Source organism: Larimichthys crocea, chromosome XVI (assembly GCF_000972845.2).
Source record: "Larimichthys crocea isolate SSNF chromosome XVI, L_crocea_2.0, whole genome shotgun sequence".
NCBI classification, from domain to species: Eukaryota; Metazoa; Chordata; class Actinopteri; family Sciaenidae; genus Larimichthys; species Larimichthys crocea.
The window spans coordinates 16,576,821-16,600,106 of NC_040026.1; the positions used below are offsets into that span (position 1 = coordinate 16,576,821).

Below are 23,286 nucleotides of genomic sequence, written 5' to 3' on the forward strand. Positions count from 1 at the left end.
AAAGTCTGACACTGGTGGTGGTGGAGTTAATGAACAGTGAATGTTGAGGTGGTGGATTACTGGGTCTGACTGACAGAATTTCTGTCATATTGGCTTCAGTAATGCGGACCGAAAGATCCTTGGTCAGATACAGTATGGTGATGTCAGAATTTCAAATGAAACACGATTAGTTTAATAAAACTGAAGAAAAACAATTTAAAGCAGCTCCACTTATGCCCACCCAGTGCTTAAATGTCTAATATAAAAACAGCGGCAAAGGCTACACATAAACCCTCTAATATTAAAATGCTCTGACAATCAAATAAGTAATTGTTTATTGTGATTGTTTATGGCAGTAGAGCAGTTTTAGCATGGCATTGTTGGAAGACTATATTGTTCCTTTCAGCTATTTCAACAACTAGTTAACAGTTGCTTGGTAACTGCCTTCCTGGCTTTTTTTTAAATTGAGGGCAATTTTGCGATAAGGTAGTAGTCAAGATAAAGTGTTTCTTAAGTAGAGGCTGAATTGGACAAAATCAATCCACTTGGCAGAATTGAAGAAATCTCACATTCTGCCTTTTTGCTTCAACAAAACTTTTGTCTGACATTTTTGAAAAGCCCAGATGTAACTAATGATAAACATTAATTTTTAATTGAATGATGCATTGTTGTGCAGGACAGGCTGTGCAAATGTTTCTTATTTTGCTTCACGTGGAAGATTTCTGGATAATGTAAAATTCCTTCAGGTTTCTTTTACTGTTTCTGAGAAATGTTTTGTATTCCATTACCCACCGTTTCTATGGAGCAGTCTTAGTCCGAGTGAGTCGTAGTGAATTCGAAATCCTTCCTCATTGCAGTTGCGAACAAAACACAACAGCATTGTTGCTGAATTGATCCAGAATTCAAAAATGAAATATTTATTTTTGTTTTAGTACTCTATAAATTGCATTAACAATAAGGTGTATGTAATCTAATTTGTCAGTCACACTGACTATGGTAGAAATCAACTGGACTTACTTTTAAAACCTTCCACTGCAACTCTAATTCACCATTTGATAGGATTCATTCTCAATAAAAAGACAAAAAATAAAAAAATGCACAAAATGATGATGAATTATGCCCAAATGTTACATTAATTATTTTATAAGCTAGTAACTTAACAAATCAAGTCAAATTTATGAGTCTCTTGCATGCAGGGTCGACCCACATACCCTAAAAGGCTGTACAACATATGTTTCCTCTCAGTAACAAGTTCAGAAGTCACATGGAGAATTATAATGGTCCTTTGTGGAGCTAAATGACTCCGTGTTTACCAATCGAGAGTCGCCCAGTTTGTTTGGCTCGTTGTTAATTACAAACCATAACCAACATGTCCCAAATAAAAGACTTTTTGATTTATGGAAAAAGAAATATTCAGATCTTATTTTCCTCTGAACTTTATTTATCAACCACAAAGCGAAGCAGTTGATTGACTTTATGGGGCCCGACGTATAGCGACGGAAATTCGACTTGGGATTTGAATGGGGTCCTAACTTGGCCATGGGTTAAGTACCTACATACCACGGCATTATTACAAAGCAGTTGACACATTTCTGGGTCAGGCTTTTTTTATTTTTTGCCATTGCATAACAATGCTGGTTTCGCTGGATGGTTGCCAGCATATTTCATCATGATTCCAAGCTTGTTGTGAGGAATGGAAACTCCCCGATGGTTAGACAGTCTGCTTCTGGGACGCTGTACCTCAGAAATCAAATCTGTCAAAGCAGCAACATTCAAGCAGCACAGTCATGTATTTTTAGTGCTGATCACTATCAGAATACTTTATAGCAAATATTTGCTACTTGCTAGCAGATTAATTTGGCTTGATACTGTGTTGCGCAAACAACTACAAGCAGCATTGATCTTTTAAAAGCTGCAAGCAGTTCTTCTTCTCTGTGCCTTTGATTATCCTCTGTATAGAGCATCAAACACTAGTGTGGCTAACATGAGGTTGCTGTATAAAGTTCAAAAATGTCACTTGACAGATTCTTTAGAACCAAGTTTCCTTTTTCCCAACCCTTTTGATGTCAGAGAAGGCCTCTTATTTGCATTGTTAGAGCAGTAATTATTACCCTCTTGGGTTTTTTTTAGTACCTACTTAACGAATAAACATCCATTACTGTATCCCTTCAGAAAATGTAGATTGACCCAAGAACCTCTACTATTGTTTTGTTCCTGCCCACTGTATTTGACTTTGAGCACTTTTTTTCCTCACAGACTCGACTTCAGCATGTCTGTATTAAGGCCTTGCTTTCTTTGTATTCTCCGCTCTGCGTGTTGTGCAGGCTTAAAACAGTGAGACACTTCATCAAATGCACTGTGTTTCTTTCATCCTTTAGATCACTGGCAGACGTTTTTCTTCATTTTCTTTCAGGTTGATGAAATCTACCATGATGAATCTTTGGGAACCAACATCAACATTGTCCTTGTCCGCATGATAATGGTCGGGTACCGACAGGTGATTATTTTCTATACGTTCTATATGTTCTATACGTTCAAAGATATTTGGTTCACAGACAAGGACTGTGTTTGACACTAGAAATATTGTAGATACATGGATTTCTGCTTATAGCACAACAGTGATTTATATACTGTCTATGATTGCATTGTTTGTTACTGCCTACAGGAAGTAAAACGGCATGCTGAGCTTGCCACCATGACTGAATAGAAAAAATAAAATAAAACGGCAGCTTCATTTTTTCAGACACTCCATCAGCTTTACTAGTATTGATGTGGTCTGAAGTGAGATTTTATACACGACCCCAGCTAAGTAAAAGTTGTTGACAACATAGAAAATAAAAATACTGAAATAAGCAACAGGGATACTTTGATTGGCATTTAATTCTTGGTTTCTTGCAGCGACTTCCATCAATACTGCTTTCATCTTAGTGCAGTAAATATGTAAGCTGGAGCCAGCAGGCACTCAGTTTAGCTTAACACCTTTCAAGACTGAAAACAGAGGGAAGCACTAGCCGAAAACCTGTATAACAAGTATTAAACTTAGTGAGCTGCTTCCCTGCTTGTGTGTTTTTATGCCGAGCTAAGATAATCCTCATTACTGTACATGTGCAAGAGTGGTCATTGATTTTCTCATCTTGTCTCAGTTCTCAGCAGGAAGGTGAATAAGCTCTTATTTGCCTGAATGTCAAACTGTTCCTCATAGACTCAGTCAGCATGTTTTCATGCATTTAAATGACTGGATTACAGCTGGCTTTATGGAAATAATCTGATTTCTTTAACATTATGTATGAAACCAGATTTCTGTGAACTGGGGAAAGGGGATTAGAGAAACCTGATCTGGACTTGATATTTTTTTGTATAGAAATAATGTCTTTCAAGACAGCTGTCTACATCAAGCATGTGCATGACAAAAACAAAGATGGGGAAGGTATCACTTTGACAGCAGAGCAGTTGGATGAAAAGAAAAAAAATGTAGTGATGCGTCCCAGTGTTCACAATCATTAGAAGTTGGACTAAAACTGAAAGTAACACAAACCTAATGTAATCTAAATAAAGTTTATACCGCTGAAAATGTTGTTGCAATTAGATATTGTTCTCTAAAACTATAACCAGGTTACAACAGTTCCTGCATTAACCTTGTTTCTTGTGTGCATGGTAACACACACAACAAACATTATAGCAGGCTTGACTCTCCAAATTTGGCCTCCTAAAAATATCAGTAATATTTCCAAAATATGTTACGGTGCGAAGGTGCTATAAGAGAATTATCAGAATTAACAGAATAATCTATGGATTAAATTATGGCAACAAAATAAAAAGAGAAAATTCACATTTTCAATGCATGGCCCTCCCCCCCTCCACCCGTTCCCTTCCCTGATGGGTTAGCAGCATGTGATTTGAAGATGCCTCGGGTCTACTCAGTGCGCTGCAATCACTGTTTGATTGACAGGTACAATTTGCCTTGTTACTGTGCTACTGTAAAAATAATACCAGAAATCCTGACACATTTAAACTTACACATACCTAATAGATTGTTTCAGTGATTAATGGTGACACCGCTCAGCACTCCGCACTGTGCATTAGTGTTAGTCAGCTGATTATAATGATGCAACAGACAAACCAAATGTACACAATATGGAGCACGAACATACTGAAATAGTCCCCTTGGGGCATTTATAACTTTAATGAAGTATTTAGAAGTAGCTGCTGCATGTTTCATTATCCTGCATTACATAAGAACTATAAATACATTCATTTGCTGCTGTAACATGTACAGTGTTTACATTTCAACAGGTTATGTATGGCTAAATGTGTTTTTCTGCTTATTTATTGTGACTTCATATCACCTTGTATGTGTTTGGTTGTTAGCAAGGTGCAAAATATGTACTAATGAGGTATAATGAGGTATAATGTGCTGTCCTCACTTGTCTATCTATCCTTTAATGCCTGTTAATCAACATATCTGACTGACGCTGCCTGGAGACTGGGTATTTTGCTTCTCTTGTCTGGTTGCCAAAGCAGAGAGATGCTGTTTACACAGCAGCCATTATATGAACTCAAACATGTTGAAGTTGCCACCAGCCATGTTTGCATGCACACAGGAAAAGATAGACAGCATGTTTTGCTATTTGCCGCCGGATGCTTTCATTTCTCCTGGCCTCATGCACTCAGTGTTGTCAGTCAGAGCGCCATTTCATCCTCCACTGAGTTTTGTTGTTGAACTGGATGGGTTTTTATAACACGGGAGACTAAACAGAATAATTCTTTCCATTTCCACTTAATATTTGTTATGCTATTCCAGTTTCCAACAACAGTTTCCAATTGGAAATCATCTGTCTGCAGCTCTAATTCAATTGTGACACTCATGCCAGTTTGAGAAAAAAACACACACCCACACACAAACAGGGCTGGTTTTTATGTTCACAATGCAAATGTGGGAGACACATTGAGCAGAGGGGAAGCAATATCCGCTCTATATGTCATATACTCATATTTATATTAGTCATTTATGATGCTTGCTGTTCTGTGCTGTACTGTAAAATCCTGCAGCTATGCCTGGAAAAAGAACAAGTAAAGTGATAACCAAGAAAAAAAGGACAATCAAAGAGTTATTAACGCAACAAAGACTATTAATTACTGACTATCATGGAAGTTATTCATAATTGAGTTACCACTTATAAAGGCATCTGCTCAAAGCAGATAAAAGCTTTCACTCTCTCTACAGCGCATATTCAGTATACTGTATAATAACTGCATTTCATAGTGAAACACTTGTCAGTGCCCTTACTTTTGTTCTCAGTCTTTTGTCACAGTCCTAATTACCTGAGCGGGACTAGAGACTTGGTTAAACTTGATTAATTAAAATCTTGTCTTCGTGTTCTTGCAGTCTATTTGCCTGATCGAGCGTGGCAACCCATCCCGCAGCCTGGAGCAGGTGTGTCGATGGGCCAACACGCAGCAGCGCCGCGACCCCGACCACGCCGAATACCACGACCACGCCATCTTCCTCACAAGGCAAGATTTTGGTCCCGCAGGTATGCAAGGTACTGTATTTTTCTCGATCGAGGCCTGTGCAGACTGAATGCTGATATCTGCTTCCATTCACAAAGGGGTTGGCTTCAAGTCTCGCCCAGGTAAGGTCGATGGAAACTTAAAAGAGGCTGCGTTTGAGGTCACAAAATCCAATTCTGCTCACGGCGACCTCACAGGACTATAATTACTTTCCAAAACCTTGCTGACTTGATGTCAATGCCACCCTGGATATGAAAAAATTGAGATTGATATTGTTGAAGAAGGTTTTTGGCATGTAGAGAAAAAACAGAAATGTATGTTAGCGTATCATTTATGTAAACTAACTGTTCTTTTTTTAGTCTTTACTCAGTTTTGTAAAGTTCAGTATGAACTTTTCTTCACTCACAAATAATGAGTTCACAGTTCTCAATCCTAATAACACATGTATGCAATCAGCATGAGGAGTTTTGTACCATACATGTCAGTTTAGCATTTGTCTCACGCTGTATTTCTTCTTTTCAGCCCTTCAAAACACAATTTGAAGTGAGCAGCCTAACTTCCAGAGAAACTGGGGTCCAGAATGAACAAACCTCTGTGCTCAAGTTCAATATCTTGCATCGACCTGTGTATATTTTTAACTTTTAAAGCACAAGTGTCATGTTTAAAGGACAACCCAAAGCTACCTGGTTTGTTTGTCACACCTCCGGATGTTGCCATAGCTGCCGTTGTGTTATGTTCATAACAAGTCAGGTTTCTATGGCACCTTGTGCTGTGTTGGGCTGGACCAAATGCTGTATCTCGGGGTCATGAACAGACATCGCACTCCCTTGTCAAAGTTTAGCTGTGAGAGGGATTCTGTATCCAAATACAGATATTGGTGTGTGGGATAAATCCACTGAGTTTATGGAGTAGATGCAGAGCTACTGTATGACTCACACTTGAGTTAAGATATGTTTTTGGTCTGCTCGCCTGACTGATTTCCACTGCAGTGTTTGAGTTTGTCAACCAGATGACAGAGACCACCTCTCTCCTCACTCGTGACATCAGCAGTATAGAAACTGATTTCAAGCTGCTGCTGCTGCACCTTTTTCGCTTCATTGTGCAAAGCTCCCACTGACCTCTTCATGGGAATGTAATCTGCATTCTCCTGAATCCCCTTTTATCTGCCTTTTCGGATAAAGGGTCATGCTCCACAGCTGCTTTCATGTTTTCGCCATATCACTCGCAGCACTTAATGTGTCCATGTTGTTGTCATTCATGAAGAGAAATATCAACCATTTGGATCAAATGTCCTCATAATCATACAAAATTGAAACAAACCATTCTGCTACGACTGAAATAACTTGTTTCTCTTTTTCAACACCAGCAAAATAATAATGTACACGCTTTTTAAGAGACTTTATCACCGGCTGTCTGTCTGCTGCATTTTCTGCTTTTTACCTGCATGCCAAAAAGGTCTTCTCATGGTCAGAAAGCATGAAAATTATCTGAAAGCCGCCAAAAAAAAAAAAAAAAAGGCTGGAAACCAGCGTGCTTCTGAACCAAACCAAATGCGCTAAGCTGAATCGCTGCACACCTCTTGATCGAGTTATGTTTCATGTTTGTGCTTTGCTTAAAAGTTGGGTGAAATGTGGGAAATGTTGCAATGCCGGGCAGATGTCTGCTGGATAATGATGCCAGGCTTTCGAGCTTGCTATTTAAATCGGGGCTTTCTTCATGTATAGTGAGGAGATGTTTACCGTGCAAGCTGTCAGGCTCCTTAACCGCCCCATGGTCTCCATAGTATCTGCTGTTAATTAGTGCTAAAAGATGCTTTGAAGATGTTTTTTCACATTGACATAAAGTACTTGAATTCAGCTCTTAAGTACAATAACATCACACTGAAACATCATTTTCCACCTGAGAATGTCCTGACCTTCATCCTGGTACTTGATTATTAGGGTTGTGTGGTCTTTTCCGTTGCCCAGGTTACGCTCCAGTGACAGGGATGTGCCACCCACTGAGGAGCTGCACTCTGAACCATGAGGACGGCTTCTCCTCAGCTTTTGTGGTTGCTCATGAAACTGGCCATGTGTGAGTAATGGCATGACGATGAAAGCACCAGCAGAGTCTCACAGGATCTTACTGCATCCAATTAAGCCGAAGGTTTTGCACAGTAACTGTAGTCTGTAATTATAGGCAGAGCGCTTTAACGGGACTCTTTTGTCTTAAAACAAACAATGTGTGTGCATGCAGGAAGATCAGCTTAGTTAGCTGCATTAGAATATATTGTTGTGTTGTTTACGTGCATTTACTCATTGTCTACTTTATTAGGTACACCTGTACAGTCTAATAATGTTGGGCCATGAAGGGTATTTAGTTGTCCTTGTAAGGTTTAGTGTTTGTTGACACTGGCCTTGCACTGTATTCAGAGGAGTTTCTAATATTGTGTCCTTGTTGCCATGTATGTAAAAGGGAAGGACAAGACATAAAAAAACTCTCAATATAATGCAGTGCATTATATGATTCGACCTTCACCTCCAACTGTGGCCTTAATAATTAACATAAAAGTTACATAATGTCAACAAAAACTGAACATTGTGGGCTTTGTAAAGATCCATGTTATGGCAGAGCTGCATTAGACTGTACCTGATAAATTGACCACTGAGTGTAGGTTGTATACTACTAAAATATTACCTGGGCAATATTTTTGGATACCACTTTGATTTCCCTTCCATTTTAAGATTATAGGGTGGTTTGAGTGGATATTATGATTGTGGTGCAGTGTCACCACAGAGGAGGTATAAAATTCTGTCTGAACATTAAAACAATAAAACTGGACTATTAAAAAGTATTAGCAGGACATGTAAATTAATTATATACCAAAAGTTTTAGTAATACTACATTTTTAATATCCACTGGACTGTGTCTGTAGCATTCATTATAATAAACGACCAAATACTGAAAGTTAGCTTTTAATGCTTCGTCATATTCTTGTTGTACTTATTTTTTAATCAGATATATTTTTATTTAGTTCTTTGGGTATTTTACTCCATAGACACACAGTCAATATCCATTTAAGAGTTTTGACTCAAAAGGCTGCATCCGCTCCCTTTGAACTTCGTAATCTTTGGTCTGACTCAGTGCCAGCGATTATAAACCACAGTTATTCTACAATTTCAGGCTCTCTCTGCCATAATAGGGCTCTAAAGGTTGCCTTATAGAGAAACGTCAATGACCTGTGCCCCCCGCTGTGACAAGAACATCAGAAAATTGTGCAGACAGATTTAATCGGCTCGTACCGCACAGAAGAAACAGGTCACGAACCTCTTCATTCACTAAAAGATGGTGCAGATGCCATTCTATGCCCGCTTTGAGACATGGTCAACAAGCATGACTAATGCATTGAATGAATGCAAACTGGATGACGTTGACAGTGTCATGGCGTCTCTGGTTCAATGGTTTTAGAGTGCTTATTTGCTAATGTGCTAAAAATCAAACACTGCTGCCTTCCAATGCTGAATATTTCTCACAGACTGACAGATTGAGGCACACAGAAATCACAAGTCTTGGTCGGCACTCAAACTCTGATCCAGGAGGAAATTTAAGAGAGTTCAGAGATTGAACTGCACTAAGAGTTAGTTTTATGTGTGTGTCATACTTTATAAATGCACCTTACTGCCAGCTTCAACGCACAAACTCAAAGCTCTAAAATAGTTTTTTTTAGATCTCTATTCTTGGTTACACTTGTGGCTAGACTGAGTCATCCTGTTTAATTAGAACCATTATTATTATTATTATTATTATTATTTTTTTAAATCATAAAGTAAGTTTTGTTTTACGCCCTCAAGCAGCTCAGTGTTTCGTAGGAACAGCTGTATCCGCCTTGGGTTAAAACCAGACATGACTAGCTGGGTGACCTGTCTGCCTCCTCATGTCTGCGTGGGTTTCCTCCGTGTGCTCTGGTGGAACAACATAAGCTGGTTAAATCAATTAAAAAATACAAATTCCCAGTAGGTGCGGATGTTCCTCTGCAGGTTTTAACACTGTAATAGACTGGTAACCTCTCCTGCTTAAGCTTTCCAGGACCCTAAGCAGGATAAGAGTTAATAGTTGAATGGATACATTATAATAAGGAACGTATATGGTCTCCACCAAACAGTAGAAAATTTAAAAGCTTTTATTATTGTGCTAACTTGCTACATACAGACAGTTAATACAATAAGCACAGGCTTCAGCACACAACCACATTACACCTGTCTGAGCGTTTTAGCATCTTTCAGCTCATTGTTTTGATTTTACTGCCCACAACTTATTTTGGTTCGCTCTTACGTCTTTTGTGGGATCATTTTTGTCTGCAGCAGACTGCTGTTTACAGCTCTAAAAAAAAACCCACTGTAAACAATCTGTCAGGTTCAAGTCTGGCAGACAGACACAGTCAGAAACTAGTTTGTGAACATAATTAAGAGCCAGATATTTTCCTTCTCAGTCCCAAAAGAGCTAAAAGCACAGTAAATATTGGACTTCTGGCCAGAAACATGACTCCAAATAAAACTTTAATGTGGCTCCGTATCTGCTGGATGTGTATATATTATAATATATATATATAAGCAGAAGAGCTAGTTTCCATAGGAATGTGCACCAAACTTTTCACTTCGTGATAAATAGTGATAAATACAAAAGTGGATCATCTTATGTAAGAACTTGGCCGACTTTTTAAACCACTTTACTCCAGAAAAACATCCTTCACTCAAAGCCTGTCTAAGAGTTGAAAGAAATTTCTTTCATTATGTCTAAAGCTATTTGCTTTCAGCTCAACATAAGTTTGATCAGAACACTGCAGAGCTTCATATTACAAGTGAAATAACTTCAACAAGAGAAATAAAAGAAAAAAGCAGCATGTTCATTTCATTTATATTATTTTTATCCAGAAATCTTCTTCAGCCTACTCACTTAAACTCTGATCCAGGGGTTAATTTAAGAAAAATACATGATGTTTAAATGCCGGGGTATGCAATTAAATTAGAGTAAATTACAGTACTTGTTTCAGCCTATTGTATTTGTCAGACATGACATGCACGTTAATTATTTATTATAGCGACTATAATAGCAATATATTGATTTTCTGCCGGTTGAGTTTCAAAGTGGCATGTTTCACCCTTAAAATTCCTTTTTGAAGTGTTTTTTACTGTGTAAAAGAGTCTTTAGATTAAACTTCACATGATATCACACCCCACTGGGATAAGACATGACCAATTAGTGGATGTTCTGACAAAGAAAAGACAGCTTTTGCAACTCTCAATGGGTTTTCTCATCGGGTATTTCTTTAATCAGTATCTGTGAGGAGCTGAAGCATCCTGGAGGTTTCTGTCCATGTATTCAGAAATACATGAGTACCTACTGCTGTAATGGCTAGTAAGAATTGCTCATCATTTCAACAACTACAGCTCCCATGAGGCTTTGTCAGTGGGTCAACAGCTAATGATATATGACATAAGCTTAACCTGAATGTGCATGGAGAAGATGGAGTGATTGTGTGGTAGAGAGTTTTGGTTTTAGTCAACAGAGCTGGAGTCTTCCTAATAGGGAGCTCATGTCACATAATAACTCCCCTGTAGACATGATGTAATGTCATCTCTCCACCTTTTTAGCTGTAATGACAGACTGTCATTGTTGACTCGCAAATTGACTTAGGCTGTTGGTGGTGTTTAAAGGAATAGATTGGCTTTTTGGGAGAACTTTCCTTTCTTGATATTTCCTTTTCTCATAGATTGATACAACTGTAATGTCTTTACAATAAATATAAGGCTCACATTTGCAACTGGCTAACTAAACAGTCAGACCGAAAACAGGTGAACAACTAGCCTCCAAAGCTCAATAATTAACCCTCGCTTATTCAAACGTGTAGGAGGTCGCATTGCCCAAATAGGTGACTCCAGGAAATTGCTTGGTCCTGGCCAAGAAATGGTCTAGTACATAATTATCCACATAAAACAGCAAATTGATGGAAACTTTCTCTTGATGGAGACTTTCTCTTTCCAGTCTTAATGCTAAGCTACGTTTACCTTCATAATACACGTGCAGTCAGTAGTATCAATTTTCTCATTTAGCTCCTTGAACTTTGGGTAGTCTGTTTAAAGCATTTAAACTAAAAATGTATCCAATGCCAAGTACCCCCATCCCTGGGAAGAATTATTATTAGGTTAAGTTAATATTGCGTAAAATCCTCTTCTCTTGTAGTAACTGTACTGGCACTTTTGGATTTTAATCTAGCAGTACATACCAACCGTTGTGTATTTGTTGTCTGAACACAAGCAGCTAAAGAACTGTGTCTATAAAGATAAATGAACTAGAGTAAGAATCTGACGAAGCATTGAGTTGTACTTGCCAGTTTCAGATATGTTGCGCTCTTGTCTATTTTGTATTTACAGTGTACTTAACAAATGAACAGTGTTATAAGGGGTTATAAGGTAGGATGTAAGATGTAGGATTGGCTTCCTGTGGGTTTGCTGGTCATCATTTGCTTTTCATGCACTTGTTGTTCCCATCAGGCTAGGCATGGAGCATGATGGCCAGGGGAATCGATGCGCTGATGAGACGAGTATGGGCAGCATCATGGCACCACTTGTCCAAGCAGCTTTCCATCGCTATCACTGGTCACGTTGCAGCAAGCAGGAGCTCAATCGATACATTCAGTATGTTGTCCTTCTCTCATTTTCTTTTCATGCTACACAACTTTTGTGTTATTAGCTCTAACATGAAATTGATTTTTTTTTTCTTGAGGACGTTATTGTCATCTTTCCTTCACATGACGTATTCTCATCTATTCTCCAGCTCCTATGACTGCCTGCTCGATGATCCTTTCGAACACAAGTGGCCCAAGCTTCCTGAGCTCCCTGGAATAAACTATTCAATGGATGAGCAGTGCCGCTTTGATTTTGGTGTTGGCTATAAAATGTGCACCGCTGTAAGTCCTTGTAAATACCTTAAACATTGATTTGAGTCTTATTACGTCCTCTTTCAACCAGTAAATCTGTAAAATCTTATTACATGACTGAAGCTCAAAATTGCTGTTTCCTCATTTAGTTTCGAACATATGACCCTTGCAAGCAACTGTGGTGCAGCCACCCTGAAAACCAGTATTTTTGTAAAACCAAAAAAGGTCCTCCGGTGGATGGAACAGAGTGTGCACCAGGAAAGGTGGGAAAAGTTTGTTTTTTGTTCAGTTATGTTCATATTAGAGCTGTCTGAAGAGAAAATCTGTAATCCTGAGAGGGTTTCATATGTCAGGACTTTTTGACATTTCTTTCTTTTTAATCTTTGTCTTAACTTTAGTGGTGCTTCAAGGGCCATTGCATCTGGAGATCCAGCCAGCAGCCACAGGGCCACGATGGGAGTTGGGGCTCCTGGTCAAAGTTCAGTTCTTGCTCCAGAACGTGCGGAGGCGGAGTTCGCTCCCGTACGAGACAGTGCAACAACCCTCCGTGAGTGTTGTGGCAGCGAGCACACTTTCAGTGGCCAAATGTTTCATATGATCGGTGTGTTCATCCAACAGATGATGACATGCTGTAAAAGCGTGAATGCAGAGTTTTGATCCAGTACTGGATTTGATTAAGTTTGCTTTGACAATAACTTGACTTGATTTTAAGGGATGAGCTACTGTTTTTTATGCTTAAGTGCTTATATCTGTTCAGCATTTATCTTCATTTTAGACCTTTCAGAGTTATGATCAGTGGTGGACTGTGAATACACAAGCACAAAATTATAATACAACACAGTATTTTTTACTATTAATGTAGAGAAATGAAACAACAACAACAAAGCTTATTAATAAACCTCCATCCTCCTTCAAACTTAGCTGCTGTTTCCTGTCTCAGTGTAAACACTGAGCCTGTTGGTGTGCTCTGCTAGTTAATAGATATACAGATGTACCGTTTGTTTGGAAATGGAGAGCTCATTATTCTCTGGATGTACCAATTACATTACACCTACATGCACACTGCATTCCTAAGTGTAAAATACAAAATGATACATTCAAGGGAGACAATAAGCAGTGGAATAATAACTGAGGATAGCTGATTTCATGCATAATATGTCAATTTAAACAAACAGAAAATGTTTTCATACAGTTTTAATACAGTTCCACCACCACCCACAATTTATTTCCATTTCTCCAGCTCTAAGTAGCTTCTTTATTTCCTTGCGTATGCATTGCATTGTGGGAGAAAAGTGTCAATCAACAGCGACAAATCACTTTTTGGAGTTTGTTGTTCCACTTCAATGAACACAATACATCTTAAAGCCAGCCTAGAATGAGTATGTAGTAGCTGATGTACACTATTCACCCATAATGTGATACACAATGCAGACTTACATCCACAAGCTCATGTGTTTTATCATTTTCCTGTCAGGCTGATATGTTTGTAAGATTATTAGTACATTGGATAGTTAGTCTGTAGTTTGGAATTAGACACAGCCACTGACAAAATTAAATACACCCCAAAATATTTGTATGCATTGATTAATCTTTGAGCATCGTGCTGTGGAGGGAATCTGTTCCATATTAAATACAACAGGTGGGGGGGCTACTCACAGCTGCATGAAACAAATTGAGTTTGGTGGTGAGACAACTTTGCTTTTAAAGTTTTAAGTTTCTTTTTTTTTAGCAATTAGCAATATCCAATTGGTACAAATTAGTTGAATAGATTCCAGCATGCAAAAACAGCTAAACCTCCAACCTGTGGCCTCCTCACTGAGAGCGAAATGTTCCAACTCGTCCACAAAGATAGATGATCTGACTGAGATGAGGACTGTAATATGTTTTGGCATATCTGGTTTGTTTTACTTGTGGTGATTTCATCATCGTATTTGCTTTTTAACTTGTCAGTTTTTCTTATCTAGTTTCAAGCTGACAAAACACATAAATGAAGTAACACAACCTGAAAAAAAACGGAGGTGGTTCATGAAGTTATGGAAGGAAAAGTGCCGATTATTACGAAATGACTGGCATAAGTACTTAAAGAGTGTGCAAAATAGATGGAATAAGCTTGTTTCATTAAATAGATCACAACAGGAGCTTCAGTGCTCATATTATTTTCCCCTATACTTTTCAAATCCGCATCACGTATGAGGGAGGATTAGGTTTGAACTGCCTAATTGTAATTCAGAGAAATATTTGTTAATAAATAAATTTAGGACAGCATTTTGATGATGGAAACGTCTTTAAGGGTATGATTTTGTTTTTGTCATTGCTCAGGCCTGCCTACGGTGGTCGAGATTGCCCTGGCTCTGCTTTTGACTACCAGATGTGCAACACAGAGGAGTGCGCTGGCCCCTACGAGGACTTCCGTGCTCAGCAGTGCGTCCAGAGGAGCAACAAATACCACAATAACATCAAACACACCTGGCTACCATACGAGCACCCAGATGGTAAGTCAGTGAAGAACGAAGCAAAGTTGGCTCTCTCTTACGGAGGTTAGCCTTAAAGTTTGCTGCAAAGCAACAAGTGGACAGATGGTATTTGCAGGCAGCTGATGTCTTTGTCAGATTCTGAAGATGCCTGGATGAACCAAGGTGTGTGTGGGTGTGTGTTTTCAGAGGCCCGTAAGTGTGAGCTGAGCTGTAAGTCAAAGGAAACAGGAGAGGTGGTGTTTATGAACCAGGTGATGCATGACGGGACGCGGTGCAGCTACTCAGACCCCTTCAGCGTGTGCGCTCGAGGAGAGTGTCTGGTATGTCTTTACTAAAGCTATGCGCAAACACAAACCCCGGCATGACATAGTAATTTGTGACTGATACAGTTTTTCCATTTTATTTAAGCAAATATTTCTTATTGCAAAAGTTTAAAGCTGAGCTGTACTAAAAATTTGATTCACAGTCTAGTCTAGACTAGACCCTGTCAAATAAAAGCAAAAAAATGCCGGAAAAAAACTACCAATAAATCGTGATTAAACTAATGAATAATTAATTATTAACAGACAAGGAGTCGAGTTTGGAAAACATTTTCCCACAGAGCATGTTTTGATGACAAAAATAGGATATTTAATGACTCAAATAAATAATTGTGAAGTAAGTGCTGTACAGCTCTGCAGTCTTGCACAAACATTCACACAGACATAATTTTCTCTCAATATTAACCTTGGACATAAAGTTGAGACCTTTTTTTTGTTGTAGGCGAGCTGTTCTGTGTTTTGGCTACACTCCTGTTATGTCTGTGTGTGTTTCCAATATGCATCATCATCATCAGACTCCAAAACCAGATGAATGCAATGTTTTCCCATGGCATCATTTTCCCAGTGGAGTAATCTCTGTCTGTGTAAAAGTCAAGCGCAGCAGTTTTTTCCCTCATTTGATCAACTTTGCTTTTACCCCCCCACACAGCATGTAGGCTGCGACAAGGAGGTCGGCTCTTACAAACAGGATGACAAATGCGGAGTGTGTGAGGGGGATAACTCTCACTGTCGCACCGTGAAACTGACGCTCACCAAAACGCCCAAAAAGAACGGTAATTATCAACTACGTGGACAGGCCAGTGCTGAGCTCAGCAAACTCTGCTTCAGATGAGTCATTATATGAGATGGTTGCCATCATTTAAACTCAAAATCATTAATCCAGTGGCTTTAAACACACGTTCCCAATCTTCCATGTTTGACCACAGCACGTATCCCACACTATCATCAAACAGAAGACCAACATTTCACTGTCTCGATGTCTTGATTCAGAAATAACTGACTGCTTTTCCAGCCCCAAATAAATGTCAGCTGTTCATGGCTTTCAGCTGAACCGTGCCGTGTCTCTTTGTTTTGTTAGGAATGCTAAAAATGTTCGACATCCCAATAGGAGCCCGCCACATTGTTATCGAGGAGAACGAGACCTCCCCTCATATAATTGGTGAGTGTGTCACAGCCATGGAAACACATGAAAACTATTTGTGCTGAGTAAGAGAAATGGTATGTAGATGTAGTTCAGTAACACCACTTCCCCCCCAAATGTTACAGGTTTTTGTCTGTGCATGTATATGTCAGTGTTGTTGCTAGAACATTTACCTTGCAAGACTAGCTGTATATTTGACTGGTTCAGACCTTCTACCTACAGAACTTCATTACTTACAAAAAAAAGACATTAAAGGGTTAGTTCAACAGTTTTCCCTTCATTCGTCCAAACTTTGTGATATCTGTCTCTGTGATTTTCTTTGCCACTCCAATGCAGTGAAGCTGGAAACTTACAGGATTCAAAAATGTCGTTCCAAACACTACGAGCCTCATGCAAATATGTTTTCAAAGTCAACTAAACAAAAAACTACAATGAAACACTTTATCACCCAACGGTGCAACATCACCTACTGTATAATATTCTCTCGTCCATTTTCATCTCTCATGTGGTGCTGCTATAATGCCACATTGATGGCAGTTGTATTATCATTATTATTATTATTATTGTTATTATTATTGTTATTATTATTATTGTACAAGCAATGGTCACAAAAAACATGAGAGAGAAATTTAAGATACCAAAATGTGTTGTCCGAGGTTCGATGTCCTCCTGGTTACTTAGGATTAGGGTTAGGGTTAGGATATTAACAGATATTAACAAGGAGTGAAGCTATAGATATGTTTTATTGTCTATTATCTGACACAGAAATAAAGAATAAATTATAGCGATCAGTTTCTGTGAGATGTGACCACCTGCATTTTCTGAACAAAATCGTTTTACTCGTGCAGGAGGAAATAAACTCTTAATACATAAACATAACACACAGTCAAACATGAAAATTAGTACTTTTGACTACTGCACAAAGGCAAAGCACACTGGGTGCTTTTTATACATACATTGACTGCATCAGCTGTGAACTGTAACTTCACAAGCCTTTCAGCTGTCAAGCTTAAAGAGCATATTTGATAGATTTTCAGTAGAATATTCCCTTAAAGGATTAAACAGAATAGCATATTACAAGGCCGTACATAATTACCATAGTAAAGTAAAGTTACGTTTCTGTTCGCCTGTATGTTTTCTCGTCAGAATTTGACACTTTTCATGCCGTAACATGAAGCTACTTGTACCAGAAGATCAGCGCGATAGAGGTTTTTATAACAGCTTTTCTTCTGTAAAGGATAATTCAATTTGCGTGCTGCACTTTGTCATCTGTTTTATCATAAAACAGACATTGTCAGTGTGTATTACAAAAAACTCCAGTCAGCTAAATATGATCTTGTAAAAGACCTGATGGAATATCACAATTGTCGCCACAATTAACAGAGCTAATGAGTTACATTGCAGGTGTCATTACTGATGTGTTTTTTTCTAATCTCAGCTAGACTGCGCTAATTGATGCGATCAGTTATCCGTTGATAAGAATTTATTTTGAAATGTTTCAGAAGCACGGGGTTTAAAAATGTATGCAGGTGTGCAAAGGCGTGACACATTCAGCTAAAAGTAGCTCTGTAGGCAACTGTAAGCCGTGATCACTGTGGCACTCTCCTCTCCTCCTTTCTCTTTCCCTCTCTGGCTTTTATTAGCTCATAGGAAGAAGAGATGACACACAACTTGGAGAAATTACTGTTGGCTAACCACAATGCCAAACATCTCAAAATACATAGTGACACGTTCCCCTGCTTAAAGGAAAATCTCAGAGTTGTTTGGCGGGGGAGGTTTGATCCCGGGATTTCTATTCAAATCTTGAGATTTTTAATGAATGAAGCTAAAAACTACATGATGTTGCACACATTCTTTCCCACCGCACATGCATAAAATACTTTCTCCCCCCCCTCCTCCCCCATTACTGACAGCTGTGAAGAATCAAGTTACTGGAAACTTCATCCTGAATGCGAAAAGCGAAGACGCTGAATCAAAGACCTTCATCGAAAATGGTTTGCAGTGGGACTATACGATGGAGGGTCAGAAGGAGACCCTGAAAACAAGCGGTCCTCTGCATGAAGGCATTGTCGTGCTGGTGAGTGAGGCTCGATCATCACTTTCTACTTTACTATGTTTTATTGTTTACGTACTAAACTTTCGATACCCTCGTCTCAGGTCATTCCCCAGGAAGAAGATGCAAAGATCAGCCTGACATATAAGTATATTATACACGAGGACCTGTTACCGCTTATTACCAACAACAATGTTCTTCTGGCTGAACTTGACACCTATGAGTGGGCACTGAAGAGTTGGTCTCAGTGCTCCAAACCTTGTGGGGGAGGTCAGTGAGTGTATTTTTAACCCCTTCGACGTCCACAGTGGAATTTTAGTTAGCGTTAGGGTTAGGTATGCTGAGCTAAGCACAATGTTTTTGGTCAAAGTACGAGGCTGCAGTGCAACTTTTTGTTGTTAGTCACAAGGCATTGTTATTATTTTATTTTATTTTATTTTATTTTATTTTATTTTATTTTACAGAAACGCACCTCTACAGCAAAATGTTAGGGATTTCAGATCTTCATAATTTTGCATACACATATATTCTGGGGTTTCTAAATTCTAGATTTAAAAAGAAAAAAGCTTCTTCTTGGCCCAGTTCTGCAGACCTAAGAGACATTTATATAGTATTTCTATTGGATGAAATAAGTAACACACAGTGACTAACAACTAAATATAGTATGAGACAGAAATAGATTTAACTTAAAATCAACAAAGTTTAGTAATATGTATCTTTGATCCAGTGATTATTATTTATATTTAATCCAAGTCACATATTTTTGTGATTTTCTTTAACAGATTAACAGATAAACTAGCTTCCAATTAAGGCTTGGAATACATGAAATCAAACAATTAGATTTTGTCACGTGTAGCCACATGTTGACAGTTTCCACCGAGGTGTTCTCACCTCTTTACCTTAGCATACTAAATATGGTTGTCAGTCGTTAATAGATTAAATAATGGGTTAGACTTGCAAGTCATAGCTTGAATCTGAATTATTATTATCGTTATTATGAAGTTCTTTCACCATATTGTTGGTCTGTACAAAGAGTCAGTTAATCTGTGAGTCGATTCAGAGGAAATTCATTGACAACGGTTCTGATAATGATGATTTATTCATGCCGTGTGTCAAATTACAAACACTTTTATTTTCTCCAGTGTGAAGATCTACTTCTTTTCTCTTTCTTTAGATGTTGTAAATCAAATATATTTTTAATTTTGACTGGCAGACAAAACAAACTAATTAAAAAGCTCAAATTAAAATCACTTTGGACTGTAGGAACTTGAAATAGGCTTTTATTGTTGGTATTACTGACAGTTTTTGACTCATCATAAACTAAACAATCAATTTAATGAGCTGAATATAATAAAGAGGTTAATCAACAATGAAAACATTCTTTAGTTGTAGCCTAAGATGAAATTAGATTACATTTGGATTTCAGATGTGTGTATTTAACTATGCTATGTGGCCATAAAACCTTGCTAAGATTAATTCTGTTTACCTTTTGTCATACTTCAGGAATACAGTACACAAAATATGGATGCAGGAGGAAGAGTGACAGCCGTTTGGTACATCGTAACTTTTGTGAAACCAGCAAAAAGCCAAAACCAATTCGCAAACGCTGCAACATCCAGGAGTGCAGTCAACCCACGTAAGTGGTTTATTTGTCACGGATGTCAGGATGTTCATAAAAGAAAGCACAAGAGGATGTATAGTGCTGAAATACCTGGTGAGCCCAAGGAATAATGGCTTTATACGTCCACCCTTCAAGGATTCATGCCATTATCGAGAAGTGCTATTCTTGTCTAGCAGAGATTGAACATGTAACTGCCATGTGACGTGGAGCCTGCTGTGCTCACAGGTGGGTGGTGGAGGAGTGGAGTCCCTGCAGTAAGACCTGCGGGAAGCTCGGCTACCAGACCAGGGTGGTGCAGTGTATGCAGGCGCTCCACAACGGTACCAGCAGGCCCGTCCACAGCAAACACTGCACCGAAGAACGTCCGGAGACCAGGAGAGCCTGTAACCACACCGTATGCCCCGCCCAGTGGAGGACAGGGGCGTGGTCTCAGGTGAGACGGACCAGCTGTTCTTAAATTCAAACTTAGCCCTGTTGTAATGCAGGAGATTTAAGAATAGCTCAATTTAAGTTGAAGCTTTAAAACTAAATGGCCAAATAACATTAAGGGGAGACACTAGAGGTGAACAGGAAAAGAACTAATAAACAGATCACCATGAAACCTGCAGCAGTTGATTACTTACATTAAGACAGATTACAGCTTTTTGTGTTTAAATATGCAAATGAGGCATTATCTCTATCTCTATTATATCTATCTAATTTTTGGTTTAAAAAAATCTTACAGACACAAATAGGCAATGTGTAGTAAAATTATCTTCTAAATGTTTGGCTATTATCTTTCCACAAGCTGAAAGAAAGCATGCAATGGAAGCAAAAATAACCAGAGCATGAAGTGTATCACACTAATTAAAAATAAAGTCTGTTACATCTCTTGCACCAATAAAACTGTTGCTTTATTTGTAATGTTACAGCTAATGATGCTTCAGTGTTCCCCGTTGACACTGTATGTAAATATTTCTAGCTAAGACATCCCTTCAGTGGTGCAACCAGTAAATCACTTTGTAGTTCGAAAGAATTTAGGCAGGACTTCACAGTACAGCCAACACCTTTGCAACTTTCCAACGTGTTATGCTGATTACCTTGGTTTGTGAAATAAGTTGAGGAATTAGCAAGAATTTATCTATAACATAATATTAAATATAATGTGTGTATATATAGGTATGTATAAGTACAGTTTCCTATAGGTTTAACGTGTGTTTGTGTATTCGTGTGAATGTGTGTGCGTTGGCGGCGTGGCAGTGCTCGGTGACCTGTGACGAAGGGATTCAGCAACGGCAGGTGGTTTGCAAAGCAAGCGACAACACCATCGGAGAATGTGAAGGCGAGAAACCAGAAACAGTCCTCATTTGCAAACTAAGTCCGTGTCCAGGTGAGATCAAAATACATGTAATTAGGATACAACATGCCTGCCTGTCAGAGAAACTGCCTCTATAAATGCTAAGGAGGAGGAGATTTTCACAAAAGACACTTACCTTATGAAACTGAGCAGAATTCAGTGAGTACAGACACAGTACATGCCCATATTGTAGACATATCACTCCTGGATACCATTTAGACAAACATTTTGTTCGATTTTTTCTCTATGTGCAGTAAGATGAACCACAGGAACCTTTTTTCTGTCTCCCTTCACAGTCAGTGAGGAGAAAAGTAGCAAAATAGAGTTGTACATTAGAGTGTTTTTCTTTCTTCAACAACACAACAACAGCATGTTCCCCGCGTTCCTTAAATAGCCCCAAGTTTTTTTTTGTAGGTTTCTAACAACATGAGTCTGTTTTCTCAGTAGCACAAGGTTGTCAAGAGCTTTGCTGTTTAATGTCATATTTAGGTTTTTTTTTTTTTTTTGGCATTAAATATGTCCTCTCCTTCAGGACAGCCAGTGTCTTCTCTCACCGTTGAAACGATGGAAAACGCCACGATAAAAGATGAAGCTGTACACCAAAGAGCTTCAGAAAACCCTGTCCACAAAATCTCTTCAAGTAAGTCAATATGTAATTTGTTTCAGCAATCAATCTTCTAAACGTCTACGGTAGATGTGTCATGTTTTTATCTTGCTCTGAAGGTTGTCTCTTCTCTGTTGTTATTAGATGAGCCATGTCTTGGGGACAAGTCAATTTTCTGTCAGATGGAGGTTCTTGCCCGTTATTGTTCCATCCCTGGATATAATAAGCTTTGTTGTGAATCTTGCAACAAGAAAGAAAGCTTCACTACATATGATCCTGACTTCCAAAACACCCCAGTGGCCTCGGTTGCGCCTGAGACCTCCGCTCCTACTCACCATGCATCACCCAAGGCTCCTCTACCCGCTACGACCCAGAGCCCGCCGCAAACCACTAAAGCCATCGGCAGACGGTTTCGCTCCACTGCCCCGGTACCAACCACCGCTGCCACTGCTGAAGCCTCGCCATCCATAGGTGCTGCTCCGCCCCAGGGTCCCACCAGCGACTCCTTCCTCACAGCTGGGAAGGGAGACTCAGACCCCGGGCCAATTCTACCTCCAGGGCCGCCACGGCCCACTGCAGACTCCAGTGGTGCCTCTAAAGAGCACAGTCCAAACAGCACTTTAGGCCCAGTCGCTGCCAGGTCAAGAAGGGACGATTTAGGATCCGAGAGGGACTCGAGTCACAGAACCCTGTCAGCTCAGAAATGAACAGTGAGCGATGTTGTGAACGTGCTGCTCAGTGAGACGGTCTCATACATCAACTGATAGACTCACAGTCTTGCTGCAGATGTTTTCTTTCTTTTTTTTTTTTTTTACAAATATTCTTTTTTTTTTTTCCATGCCAGTGAACTTAGACCAGACCAGAGATGGTTACCTCATCAAAACTCCAGAGTGATCTGCGTGCAGCGTCGCTCTGCCCTCTGTGCTTCAAATATGAAACGGAAGACAAAAAAAAAAAAAAAAGTTGTCAGGTGCTGTAAACTAAAACGACTACAAGACGTGTTCAAAATGTGATGACTGCATTGCTACATTCATGTTTTTATCTGTGTACAGTTGTAAGCCTGTTTTTTCAAGTGCATTAGAACTACTATTGAACTTGTATTGTGAACATGTGTGGAGAGGTTTAAAGGCCATGGTTTTGGAGGTGCATGTGTCAGCTGTGGAGACTCGAGTGTCCCACCAGAATAATTACAGACTTATAAATAAATTAATATATTGCCAAGTTAATGAATATATATGACATTTTAATGATTTCAGTGAGCAACGTAAAGTACATTTGCTGATTGTTAATTTGAATTCCTTATTCTGTTTTAAGAATTAATAGAATTTTAA

General features: G+C 39.0%; 1 protein-coding gene across 2 annotated transcripts in view; it reads left to right on the forward strand.

The window, feature by feature from the left end:
• The window catches only part of adamts14 (ADAM metallopeptidase with thrombospondin type 1 motif, 14), a 42,418-nt gene extending 19,501 nt beyond the window's left edge, over nt 1-22,917 (forward strand). The window contains exons 5-22 of one of the 2 annotated variants that reach the window (XM_019269349.2): nt 2,393-2,476; nt 5,366-5,522; nt 7,458-7,563; nt 12,021-12,164; nt 12,304-12,436; nt 12,556-12,669; nt 12,805-12,953; nt 14,726-14,898; nt 15,067-15,200; nt 15,850-15,973; nt 16,279-16,359; nt 18,255-18,418; nt 18,499-18,664; nt 19,898-20,030; nt 20,241-20,448; nt 21,255-21,384; nt 21,884-21,991; nt 22,100-22,917. In XM_019269349.2, the coding sequence (XP_019124894.2) occupies nt 2,393-2,476; nt 5,366-5,522; nt 7,458-7,563; nt 12,021-12,164; nt 12,304-12,436; nt 12,556-12,669; nt 12,805-12,953; nt 14,726-14,898; nt 15,067-15,200; nt 15,850-15,973; nt 16,279-16,359; nt 18,255-18,418; nt 18,499-18,664; nt 19,898-20,030; nt 20,241-20,448; nt 21,255-21,384; nt 21,884-21,991; nt 22,100-22,662 (2,871 nt within the window). In that variant the 3' untranslated portion in view covers nt 22,663-22,917. The remainder of the gene's footprint in view (nt 1-2,392; nt 2,477-5,365; nt 5,523-7,457; nt 7,564-12,020; nt 12,165-12,303; nt 12,437-12,555; nt 12,670-12,804; nt 12,954-14,725; nt 14,899-15,066; nt 15,201-15,849; nt 15,974-16,278; nt 16,360-18,254; nt 18,419-18,498; nt 18,665-19,897; nt 20,031-20,240; nt 20,449-21,254; nt 21,385-21,883; nt 21,992-22,099) is intronic. The other variant, XM_019269351.2, reaches the window with a different exon arrangement.
• The last annotated feature ends 369 nt before the right edge of the window (nt 22,918-23,286 follow it).